The sequence below is a fragment of the Miscanthus floridulus genome, chromosome 2 (genome assembly GCF_019320115.1).
Source record: "Miscanthus floridulus cultivar M001 chromosome 2, ASM1932011v1, whole genome shotgun sequence".
Lineage (NCBI taxonomy): Eukaryota > Viridiplantae > Streptophyta > Magnoliopsida > Poales > Poaceae > Miscanthus > Miscanthus floridulus.
The window spans coordinates 3,580,503-3,592,444 of record NC_089581.1 but is presented as its reverse complement, the minus strand read 5'-3'; the positions used below and the strand labels follow the sequence as shown (position 1 = coordinate 3,592,444).

General features: G+C 53.8%; 1 protein-coding gene across 5 annotated transcripts; it reads right to left on the bottom strand.

Annotated features, from left to right (window-relative positions):
* Window positions 1-1,638: 1,638 nt before the first annotated feature.
* Window positions 1,639-10,372, bottom strand: LOC136537672 (uncharacterized). 5 transcript variants are annotated; one of them, XR_010779120.1, is made up of 6 exons: window positions 9,946-10,372; window positions 9,633-9,795; window positions 9,321-9,415; window positions 8,911-9,162; window positions 2,081-2,140; window positions 1,639-1,980 (listed from the first exon to the last, which is right to left on the bottom strand). XR_010779120.1 is itself a non-coding variant. In XM_066529631.1 (5 exons), exons 1-4 carry the CDS (start codon window positions 10,276-10,278, stop codon window positions 8,947-8,949), a joined length of 807 nt encoding a protein of 268 aa, XP_066385728.1. In that variant the 5' UTR covers window positions 10,279-10,372; the 3' UTR covers window positions 1,639-2,009; window positions 8,911-8,946. The 5 variants fall into 5 exon arrangements, 3 of the variants coding, with proteins under 3 accessions (XP_066385728.1, XP_066385727.1, XP_066385729.1); XR_010779121.1 differs by having other exon boundaries at window positions 1,639-1,985; window positions 9,946-10,355; XM_066529631.1 differs by lacking the exon at window positions 2,081-2,140 and having other exon boundaries at window positions 1,639-2,009.
* Between the last annotated feature and the right edge of the window lie 1,570 nt (window positions 10,373-11,942).

Here is an 11,942-nt window from a genome sequence, read left to right as displayed (position 1 = left end):
TTCTGTTTGCTAGGTTTACCATCTGCCAAGTTTTCTCTCTCTTTTTTCCCTATATATACATAAAAAAAGTTCTCTCTCTTTTTCTAATTGGATGGAATACATGTACATGAACTTGCATCCTCAACCATTTGCTTTGGTTTCGTTGCATCGATCACAGTTCGTGCACGTAATCGACTTGTCCGGCCCGGCGGCTCACCCCTGACTAAGATAAAAACGGTACGGAAATATTCCGAATCGATCGTTTTCGTTTTCTATATTATGATATCGTTTTTTATATTATGATACTATTTTTGAATTTCGTCAAACATAAAAATTTGTCATTTTCAATTGGTTTCACAACCATTTTCAACTATTTTTTTTACTCTTTAATTGCTAAAATCTAAAAATATTCTGAATCGATTGCTTCCATTTTCTATATTGTAATACCGTTTTCAACCTCAGCTGTTCGTACGACACCACGACATGTGGGCCCCACCTTTTTCTGCCGTGTCGTGCACGTCGTGGGCCCCACCTCCCTCTCCTTTCTCCTCCACTAGCAGCAGCAAGCACAGCACACAACAAACACACACGCAGCCCACAGCAGAGCAAGCTAGCTATGCACACTCCTGGTAGCATTTATCATGCACGTCGCCCTGCTCCACCCACGTCGCTGCGGCCGTCCTCGCCAGCCTTGTCCGCCTCGTCGCACGCGCCGTCAACATGGGCGTCGCCTCAACGCCGACCAACTGCTGCACCACGCATGCCGGTCACCCCTCCACGTACCAGCTCTGCCATGGCCATGAGCAAGCCGGCCAGCCAATCTTCGCCTCGGGCTGTCTATAGAAGGGCGCTCCTCTCGCCTCTCCTTGCAGCCACACTGAGTCGTCCTACCCCGCAGCTCCGCGCTCGCATTCTTCCCCGGCTCGAGTGTGCTCCACCCCTATTCTTGTGCGGAGACGACCACCATCGTTGATCTGTGGCCGCAGTTATTCTGGCGCCGAGCCATGTATTCTGGCGCCAGAATACATGGCTCCGAGGTCGGCGCCAAGATCTGTGGCGCCGAGCTCAGCGTCATGTATTCTGGTGCCGAGGTACCGGCCACGTGAACGCCGCCTAGGATGCCCTACTGTGCACGGTCAGGCACCTCGTAGCTAAGATCTATGATGCTGAGACGTGTTACCTCGACGTCATGAGTCATGGCGCCGACCATCATGGTCCAAAGATAAATTTAAGTCTCCCAGGAGGTCAAACATAAATTTTCCTCAAAAAGGGCCGAGTCGTAAAAAAAATTGGGGCGGGTTCATGGGCCGATGTAACCACCGATGCCCTCATCCCTTGAGAACTTGTGTGATCGATTGCCAAACTATACCTGCTGGCCTGGCTGCTGCGTTTGCTTTGGAAATTGTTAGTGTTGCCCATCTGAACAATCTGAACCATGTCGTGTACACTTCTAATTAGTTGCCTCAGCTTATGTATGTTGGTTCATGACGGCTTGAAAAATTGCACGAGTTATAACTGCAATGCGAGAGTTGCAAAATGCGGTGTGGTCCATCATGATTTTTGTGACAGGGGGAGTGGCAAGTAAACCAAAGACTCACCCTATTAAAACAGCTTATAGCTATATATGTCATAGCGAAGAAAGGGTATGAATCTTGCAACTTGCACCATAAGTTCTGAATATGTACAGCATAAACAAGCGGCTAATATACAAAAACATGAACAAGAGCTGTCTATCAACAATGTACTTCTGCCACCAGTAGAAGACTGCTCATATAGAAACTGGCGAAAAGATTGCTCTTTATATGTAAAATTGTATGTGACCAACTCTTTTGCGAGGAGTATTCCAACATACATCAAGAATCAAGGTGTTCTCCCTGAAGACCATCCTCATGAAAGAATAGATGTGACCTATATCTTCATGATGATCTCTGAATTTGTCCATGCGCCAACAACGGTGTTCCAGATATTGTGGATAGTACCAGCTAGCATCATTGGTATGTCCTAAACTGGTTACATAAGAGTATATAGGACTGGTCAAAATGCCATTGAATACAGTTAGAACATAATTTAAGGGGAAGGGAAATGAATTAAGAAACATAACTGGTAAATGGAAGCGTCATGGACTACAGGTGCAGCATATCCCTCTGTGATGCAGTATAAGCTGGGTAATAGTGAGTCTGTGAGTTATTTGGAAACTTGATGTAATGTTATGTGCAGTACAACGACAGAACTGATATAACTGGGTGATAAACATCATAATTTTGTCATGATGTTATGCAATGGATAAGGGATCCGTCCCTGGTATTCAAAAAAAAGGGCGTGGAGGATGTGTGGGTTGGGAGGGGGGAGGCATGGTCCGGCCCCAAAGGGTTTGGCTACTTGCATTGTTATTCTTTAGATTCTATTTGGTGAGTAAATTTCTTTGGGTTTAATTTTTTTTTCCAAAAGAGGACTTACAGTAAATCACATTGATATTGGAACTCCAGTTGTTGAGTGTTGATTTTCATTACGGAAAAAACACTCAAGAACACTACATATTTTGATTTAACATGCACTGCACAGATGCAGGATGAAGAACCAATAAGGATTGCCTGAGGTTACTCTAAGACTCGAAAAAACAGCATCCCATTTCATGTCATTTGCAAAATTGTATTTGACAGAAAAGAAAAGAACCATAGGTTTGATGGATAAGTCTCATGTGTGGCTGGTCTTTGTGGGGCTATGATGCTCACATGATCATGGTCCTTGTGGCTGTTTTTCTGTTTTTAGGACAGCATCTTAGACTAGAGGACAGCATCTTAGACTAAAGGACAGCATCTTAGCTAGGACAGCATATTAGCATCTTAGACTAGCATCTTGGCATATGCTTGGCTGGCTAGCAACCTATAAATATGTAACCCCAACCCCTTAGGTTGGTATGGCATTTGTGTGAACCTGTGTGAGAAATAGACAAGAAAATTGCCCCAACTCCTAGTGTCATCCTCTCTCGATGAGAGTAAGAATTCTCCTACTACCAAGAGTGAGAATTCAGCGACTAACAACTGGTATCAGAGCCGTATTATCCTGTAGCCTGAGCATCTCTTGCTCGTCTTCTCTCCCAGCCCCACAACAGCCCCAGCTGTTGGCAGCAGCAGCTCCTCCGGCCGCTCCTGTTCACTCCTCTCCTAGCTCGTCTGAAGCAGCCCTCTCCCCACGCAGCAGCCCCCCGGTAGCGCGTCATGTCCGCAGGGCAGTCTCAGCGCTCGGTCGCCTCGAGCACGCGGCATCGGTAGGAGGCCGAACTTGCCGTGGCAGAGGAACGCGAGCGAGCGGCGGCAGAGACCGCTGCGGCGGCGGCAAGGGCGTCGAGGCTAGCAGCGGCGGAGCTGGCAGCAGCCAGAGCGGAGGCGGAGGCAGTGGCGGCGGCGAATGCAGTGCGTGCGGCGGCAGCGGAGGTCGAGGCTCTGCGCGGCAGCATTGGCAGCTCCATTTCCGCTGACGACACCGCCGACGCGGACCTCGAGCTGCTAGGGAGGGAGGCAGCGCGAGCGCGGGCGGCGCAGTGGGCAGCCGCGCACGTCCACAAGCGTGGCGGTAGCCCAGACAGGCATGGACACACCGGCGGCGCTCCTGGAGGAGGCGCGCACGGCGGTGGCGCTCCTGGGGCAGCCGCGCACGCCCACGAGCGCGGCGGCAGCCCAGACAGGCGCAGACGCACCGGTGGCGCTCCTGGAGGAGGCGCGCACGGCAACGGTGGCGAACGGGTCGATGGAGAGCGCGGCCTTCACAGGCAGCGTGGCTCTCTCTCCCCGGATCGGTACCGACGGGTCGATGGAGAGCGCGGCCTTCACAGGCAGCGTGGCTCTCTCTCCCCGGATCGGTACCGTGGTTACCACGGGCTCCAGGCTGTTGTTAGAGACGTCGGTCCCGGCGGTGGGTGGCCTACCCTCACCAAGACCAACTACGTCGAGTGGGCTGCGGTGATGAGGGTAAAGCTCTAGGTGTGGCACATATGGGAGGCAGTCCGGTATGGCGACGTCGACTACGACCTAGATCGACGGGCGCTGGATGCTCTCATCGCTGCAGTCCCGCCCGAGATGCAGTTCTCGCTTACCAGCAAGCGGACTGCCAAGGAGGCTTGGGACGCCATCGCTGCGGCACGCATCGGCAGCGACCGCGCCCGCAAGTCCACACTGTAGGCACTTCGCAAGGAGTGGGAGAACCTAGCCTTCAAGCCAGGTGAGGACATTGATGACTTTGCTCTCCGTCTCAACACTCTGTTGCAGAAGATGGTGCAGTTCGGCGACGATACTTACGGCGAGGAGAGAGCTGTCGAAAAGCTCTTCCGCTGCGTCCCCGAGAAGTATAAACAGATGGCTCGCTCGATCGAGTCTCTGCTGGATCTCTCCATGATGTCGATCGAGGAGGCGATAGGTCGCCTCAAGGTCGTCGACAGCGATGAGCCACAGTCCCTCTCGGGGCCCATCACCACTAGCGGGAAGCTCCTCCTCACTCGAGAGCAGTGGCTTGCCAGCCAAGGTGACCGGAGGAAGGGGAGCCTTCTTCCGCGATAGGTGGCCGCAAGCGTGGCAAGCCACGCAAGGCGCGCAGAGACGCCCAGGCCGGGGCGCGAGGACATGCCGAGGGAGATGCCCGCGGAGGCGCCCAGGGCGGCACCGCCGGTAGGCACAAGCCGGCACGAGACAACGCCTGCCGCAACTGCGGCCAGCTTGGCCATTGGGCCAAGGACTGTCGACAGCCACGACGCGGCCAGGCCCACGTCGCACAGGCGGAGGAGGAGGAGCCGGCTCTGTTCATGGCACATGCCAGCATCGAGCTACCTCCAGCGGCACCGGCCGCAGCGGCTCTCCTCCACCTTGACGAGCCAAAAGCACACGCCCTCCTCGACGACAGCTCCGGCAACGACAAGACTGACGGGTGGTGCCTCGACACCGGCACCACCCATCACATGACCGGTCGACGGGAGTTCTTCACCGAGCTTGACTCTAGCGTCCGAGGCTCTGTCAAGTTTGGGGATGCCTCCGGCGTGGAGATCAAGGGCGTCGGCTCCATCATCTTCACCGCCGTGTCTGGTGAGCACAGGCTGCTCACCGGAGTCTACTACATCCCCACGTTGAGGAACTCCATCATCAGCTTGGGACAGCTGGATGAGAACGGTTCGCGCGTGGTGGTTGAGGACGGAGTCATGAGGATTTGGGATCGTCGTCGTCGCCTTCTTGCCAAGGTATCCAGAAGCGCAAATTGACTCTAGATCCTTAACGTGTAGGTGGCACAACCCCTCTGTCTCGCTGCTCGTCGGGACGACGAGGTGTGGCAATGGCACGAGCGTTTCGGGCACCTTCACTTTGAGGCCCTGAAGCAGCTCAGTGCCACGGAGATGGTGCGAGGCCTGCCGTGCCTCGACCATGTGGAGCAGCTCTACGACGTCTGCGTGTTGACGAAGCAGAGGCGACTCCCTTTTCCCCAGCGGGCGAGCTTTCGAGCCAAGGAGAGGCTCGAGCTCGTGCACGGGGACTTGTGTGGCCCGGTGACACCGGCCACACTAGGAGAACGACGCTACTTCCTACTGCTCGTCGACGACCTCTCCCGCTACATGTGGGTGATGGTCCTCGGCAGCAAGGGAGAGGCTGCGGACGCCATCAGATGCGCGCAGGCTGCTACGGAGGCGGAGTGCGGCCGCAAGCTGCGCGTGCTGCGCACCAACAACGGCGGCGAATTCACGGCGGCTGAATTCGCGTCGTACTGCGCTGACGAGGGCATTCAGCGCCACTACTCCACGCCGTACAGCCCACAGCAGAACGGCGTCATCGAGCGGCGCAACCAGACGGTTGTGGGGATGGCTCGGGCCCTCCTCAAGCAGAGGGGGATGCTGGCTGTCTTCTGGGGAGAGGCGGTGGTGACGGTCGTCTACATCCTCAACCGCTCGCCTACCAAAGCGCTCGACAGTAGGACGCCGTACGAGGCTTGGCATGGGCGCAAGCCAGCGGTCTCCCACTTGCGGGTCTTCGGCTGCCTCGCGTTCGCCAAGGAGCTTGGCCACATCAGCAAGCTCGATGACAGGAGCACTCCGGGAGTGTTCATCGGCTACGCGGAGGGCTCGAAGGCCTACCGCATCCTTGACCCGAAGACACAGCGTGTGCGCACGGCGCGCGATGTTGTGTTCGATGAAGGGTGAGGATGGGCATGGGACAAGACAGTGGACGACGGCTCGGCTCCAACGTACGACGACTTCACTGTCGAGTACGTCCACTTCGAGGGAGCTGGGGGAGTAGGCAGTTCTTCTTCGGTGAGCGCGTCTACCCCTGACTCCGAGCCTCCACCGACCCCGGCACCTGCTACTCCGACAGCACCATGCTCTCTAGCCAGGACCTCGGCTGCGATGAGCTCTTCGCCGGCTCCACCACAGCCGGCAACGCCACGCACTCCAGCACCGACAGGCACCACTCCGGGCACGTCTACTCCACCACCAGCTCGTGTCGAGCATGGCCCAGTTGAGCTCGCTACTCCACTCTCTCACGACGAGGAGCGCGTCGACGCGTACCACGACGGCGAGCCGTTGCGATACCGTACGGTGGAGAACCTTCTCGGTGACCAGCCGATGCCGGGACCGGTGCCTCACGACCTGGAGGCGCAGTTGCACCTTGCGTGTGACGACGGCGAGCCTCGGTCGTTTGCAGAGGCCGAGAGACACGCGGCATGGCATGCCGCGATGCAGTTGGAGATGGATGCGGTTGAGAAGAACCGCACCTGGGAGCTTGCTGACCTTCCTCGTGGTCACCGCGCGATCACCCTTAAGTGGGTGTATAAGTTGAAGAGGGATGAAGCTGGCGCCATCGTCAAGCACAAGGCTCGCTTGGTGGCACGAGGTTTCGTGCAGCAGGAGGGGGTCAACTTCGACGACGCCTTTGCTCCCATGGCACGGATGGAGTCCGTGCAACTCCTCCTTGCGCTAGCTGCCCAAGAGGGCTGGCGTGTTCATCACATGGACGTCAAGTCGGCGTTCCTTAACGACGACTTGAAGGAGGAGGTCTACGTGCACCAGCCGCCGGGATTTGTGATCCCCGGCAAGGAGGGCAAGGTGCTCCGCCTGCGCAAGGCCCTCTATGGCTTGCGGTAGGCACCGAGGGCGTGGAATACCAAGCTGGATTCCACGCTAAAGGGGATGGGCTTCGAGCAAAGCCCGCACGAGACGGCCATCTATCGACGGGGCAATGGAGGTAATGCCCTGCTGGTGGGTGTCTACGTCAACGACTTGGTGATCACCGGCACCAAGGATGCGGAGGTGGTGGCATTCAAGGAAGAGATGAAGGCCACCTTCCAGATGAGTGACCTGGGGCCTCTCTCCTTCTACCTGGGAATCAAGGTACACCAGGATGACTCTAGGATCATGCTTTGACAGACCGCCTACGCCAAGCGCGTCGTTGAGCTAGCTGGGCTCACCGACTGCAACCCAGCTCTCACTCCGATGGAGGAGAGGCTGAAGCTGAGCCGCGATAGCACGACGGAGGAGGTGGACGCTACATAGTACCGGCGTCTTGTGGGGAGCCTTCGCTACCTCGCCCACACACGGCCGGACTTGGCATTCTCCATCGGTTACGTTAGTCGGTTCATGCAGCGACCGACGACGGAGCACCAGCAGACTATGAAGAGGATCATCTGCTACGTTGCAGGGACTCTCGACCATGGCCTCTACTACCCGAGGTGCCCTGGGGCGGCACACTTCGTCGGGTACAGCGACAGCGACCACGCCGGCGACATCGACACCAGCAAGAGCACGAGCGGGATCCTCTTCTTCCTCGGCAAGTGCCTCGTTAGCTGGCGGTCGGTCAAGCAGCAGGTGGTGGCCCTGTCCAGCTGCGAGGCCGAGTACATAGCGGCCTCCACCGCTTCGACTCAGGCGCTCTGGCTCGCTCGACTGCTTGGTGATCTCCTCGGCAGAGACACTAGAGCGGTGGAGCTCAGGATGGACAGCAAGTCCGCTTTGGCCCTGGCAAAGAACCCCGTGTTCCACGAACGCAGCAAGCACATCCGGGTGAGGTACCACTTCATCCGAGGCTGTTTGGAGGAAGAGAGCATCAAGGCGAGCTACATCAACACCAAGGACCAGCTTGCGGACCTGCTCACCAAGCCCCTTGGGAGGATCAAGTTCCTTGAGCTCTGCTCTAGGACCGGGATGGTTCAACTCTCCCACAAGACGACGCACAAGACTTAGGGGGAGAATGATGGATAAGTCTCATGTGTGGCTGGTCTTTGTGGGGCTATGATGCTCACATGGTCATGGTCCTTGTGGCTGTTTTTCTATTTTTAGGACAGCATCTTAGACTAGAGGACAACATCTTAGACTAAAGGACAGCATCTTAGCTAGGACAGCATATTAGCATCTTAGACTAGCATCTTAGACTAGCATCTTGGCATATGCTTGGCTGGCTAGCAGCCTATAAATATGTAACCCCAACCCCTCAGGTTGGTATGGCATTTGTGTGAGCCTGTGTGAGAAATAGACAAGAAAATTACCCCAACTCCTAGTGTCATCCTCTCTCGATGAGAGTAAGAATTCTCCTACTACCAAGAGTGAGAATTCAGCGACTAACAAGGTTGTGCTGGCAGTGCACAACCTTTTCTTTGGTACCCTCATCAGGCCATCACACAAAAAATCAGAACCCCTTTACCCAAAAATTTCAAAGGCAAACAAATATTTGTCACTGTTCTTTGAATGTGTATAAGCTCATGAGCTATCGGTTACTCTCTCCATCCTAAATTATAGGTTGTTTTGGCTTTCTAGGTACATAGTATTTGTTATGCACCTAGATATATGCTATGGCTAGATACAAGGTAAAAATTATGTATCTAGAAAAGCCAAAACAAAAAGTAGGCAATAGATCACAATTGCAAATTATTATCACCAACCGTTAGATACAATACAAGAAATACCTTTGTAAGAACGCCTTTAGTTGCCACATCTATGGTTTATCCCAATCCAAGTTCCTTCTTCAGCTTCTCGAGAGCGGCCTCTATTTCAGAGAGACCATCATCAAAGCTGTTTGTTGATGTCTTGTTGTCCTTAGCATTTTTTGCCTGCTGTCCAAATTGGGTGTATGGGTCATTTCTAGTGACGTCCTCAGGGCTGGAGTCATCAATCTTCAATTCATTTTCCAGAAATTCTACGAATTCCTCGCCAATTGCCTGATTGAGGAGAACGCAGTGCAGGGTTCACATGGCATTCTCCAAAAAACTATAACTAGTACTGGCCTTATCTATGCTATATTGCTGCATGGCAATTCTTAATAGTGACAAACTCACAATAATCGATATAGTTGAAATGTTGAATAAAGATAACTTACAGCTAACTCTTCCCAGAGGCTTTTAGGTTTCTGATTTGAATTCAACCCAGCTTCCCAGTTCTGGAATTCTGCTTGCAGATCTTTAAGGAAATCCGCTGCAAAAAGGCACAACCACTATGGTCTTAAAGTCACAGTAGAGGTGAAGACACTTTGGTGAACTGCACTAGAAAGCCTTATATCTCCACATGACAATCACTAAGGTCTCAAATTTCCAGTGGAACAATGGAACCTCACTTGACCCCTGGTCACATCAACGATCAACCATATGTAATGTAACGCACGTTTACTGACAGCAACGAGAGAATTCAGTACCAAATCCATAGAACGGCTCTTCTGCAGCAGCTGATTTGCTCTCCCTGGAGCTAGAGGACCAGGACGAATCTGAACTGCTGCTCGCGTACTTGGATCGACTCTCTGAGTTCATCAGAGTGTTGTAAGCGTGCTTGATCCGCAGAAACTTCTCCTGAGCATCGGGCTGCATTGACGACAAGATCCACGAGGCTGGCGGTGAGCAGAGTCATCCATCCCCAAGGTCCCAAGAAATCCCGTAGGGATCAAACACAAATGCGAAGGTAAAGAGCGCGAGCATGCAGCAGGGGTTCGGTTGCCAGTTTGCCACACGCACCTCCTTGTTGACGTCCGGGTGGTACTTGAGCGCGAGGCGCCGGTACGCGCGCTTGATCTCGTTGGGCGCCGCCGACGGCGACACGCCAAGCACCTCATACGGGGACTCCCTCCGCCCGCCGCCACCGGCACCGGCGCGCGCCCTCACGCTCGCACGCCGCCAGCGAGGCGCTGGGCCGCGGCACGAGAGGCGCGCGGAGGAGCCCGGGCTGGAGGAGGCGGCGACAGCTATGCTGACGAAGGGAGGCGGAGGCCGAGGAGCAGCGAGGCGGCCGCGTGAGGCGGCGAGTGGCAGGGGCGGACACGGAGCCACGGCCTGCAGCTGTAGCGCCATGGCGCAGCAGGGGCCGCCGGAGGCAGAGGAGGTAGCTGGATTTTGCCGCCTTTTGAATGGCTCGCGACGAACCGTACGGACGGGAGAAGGCAAAATCACCCGCCGTCCAGTGTGCACGAAAAAGTCCACTCCCTCAACTTCCGCCGTCCAGAATACAGAGAAAAAGTACACGTTACCTTTCTCAAATTTCGTAAAAGTTTATTTTTCCTCAGTAAACTTCGACATGGGACAAAACACCTACTTTAACATTTAAAACTTGTTAGGCGATTTTATTTTTTTATTTATTTTGACTGAATATTTGAAAAATTTATAATAAATTATAGAAAAATCATTAAATAGAAAATCTAGTTTTGTTGGAGTCCACGTGAGTAGATCTCTACAGTAAACATATAATATAATATACTTTAGTATAAAGTTTTTATTATTGATTTAGATTTATGTTTTTTTATAATTAATTAGAATAATTTATACCTACATTTTATATGTTTCTAGATGAAATTTTTATGCTAGACTAATTATTATACGATTGGTACAAATTTCATACTCGTTGAATCAACGCATAGAACGCCAGCCCTTTTGGTACCCAGTAAGCGGGCAATACAGCCTTCTCTCAGCCCAGTTGGGCAGCTCCGCCTCCGTTCCCCGCATCGTCGGACAGCCTGACGCGCAAAGCAGCTGGTGGCCGACCCTGCGCCGCCGCCATGCTGCGCCTTCGAAATAGCCTCTTCCCTCTCCTCCGCGCCGCCTCCCCGCTACCCTCACCGATCCATCACCGCCATTGTCCCCGCGCCCTTCTCCCTTGAGGACTACCTCGTCGCGTCCTGCGGCCTCACCCCAGCCCAAGCCCGCGAGGTGTCCAAGAAGGCGTTCCGCGACTTATCCAGAGCACACAGGAGACCATCGGATGAGCCCTACTCCCGAGATCGCTTGCTTCCTCGTGGTGGGCTCACACGCCCTCCGCGACTGCGACGTCATTCCCAGGCTCGAGTTTTTCATCTCCTTCTGCGAGCCCTGAGAGGTTAATCAAGCCTAACATTGCTTTGTTACGTCAGTGGGGGTGTTCCAGATATTGCTCAGCTTTGCACAGACAATGCGTGGGTGCTTGCCTTCAAGCCCGAGCGCGTGAAGGGGTTTTTGCTGCGGGCGCAAGAACTTGGGATGCCTCCTACCTCGCGGATGTTGGCCACCATCTCCCGTAATTCCAAGGACAGGGTTGCCGCCAAGCTTGAGTTCTATAAGAGGACTCTGTGTCTCTGAATCTGAGGTTTCCACTGCAATGTCCAAAATGCCAGCTATATTAGGATTCTCTGACGAAATTCTTCTTCGCAAGATTAAGTTCCTGGTCAATGAGGCTGCAATGGAGCCACGATACATTGAAAGGCCTATCCTGTTTGCATTGAGCCTGGAGAAGCGGCTAGTGCCCAGGTATTATGTCATGAAGGTCCTGCGGGAAAAGGGACTGTTGGATAGCAATATGAGCTTTTACTCAGTAGTTGCACTTGGAGAGGATACTTTCAAATCGAAGTTCATCGACTGTCACAAGGACTCAGTTTCTGGCCTTGCAGATACTTATGCTGCAGCTCGTGCTGGCGTTGTGCCGTCTAGAATCTAATTTTTGGATCTCATTTTGTGTCTTTGGTGAATGGTGGAACTGCAACTCATGC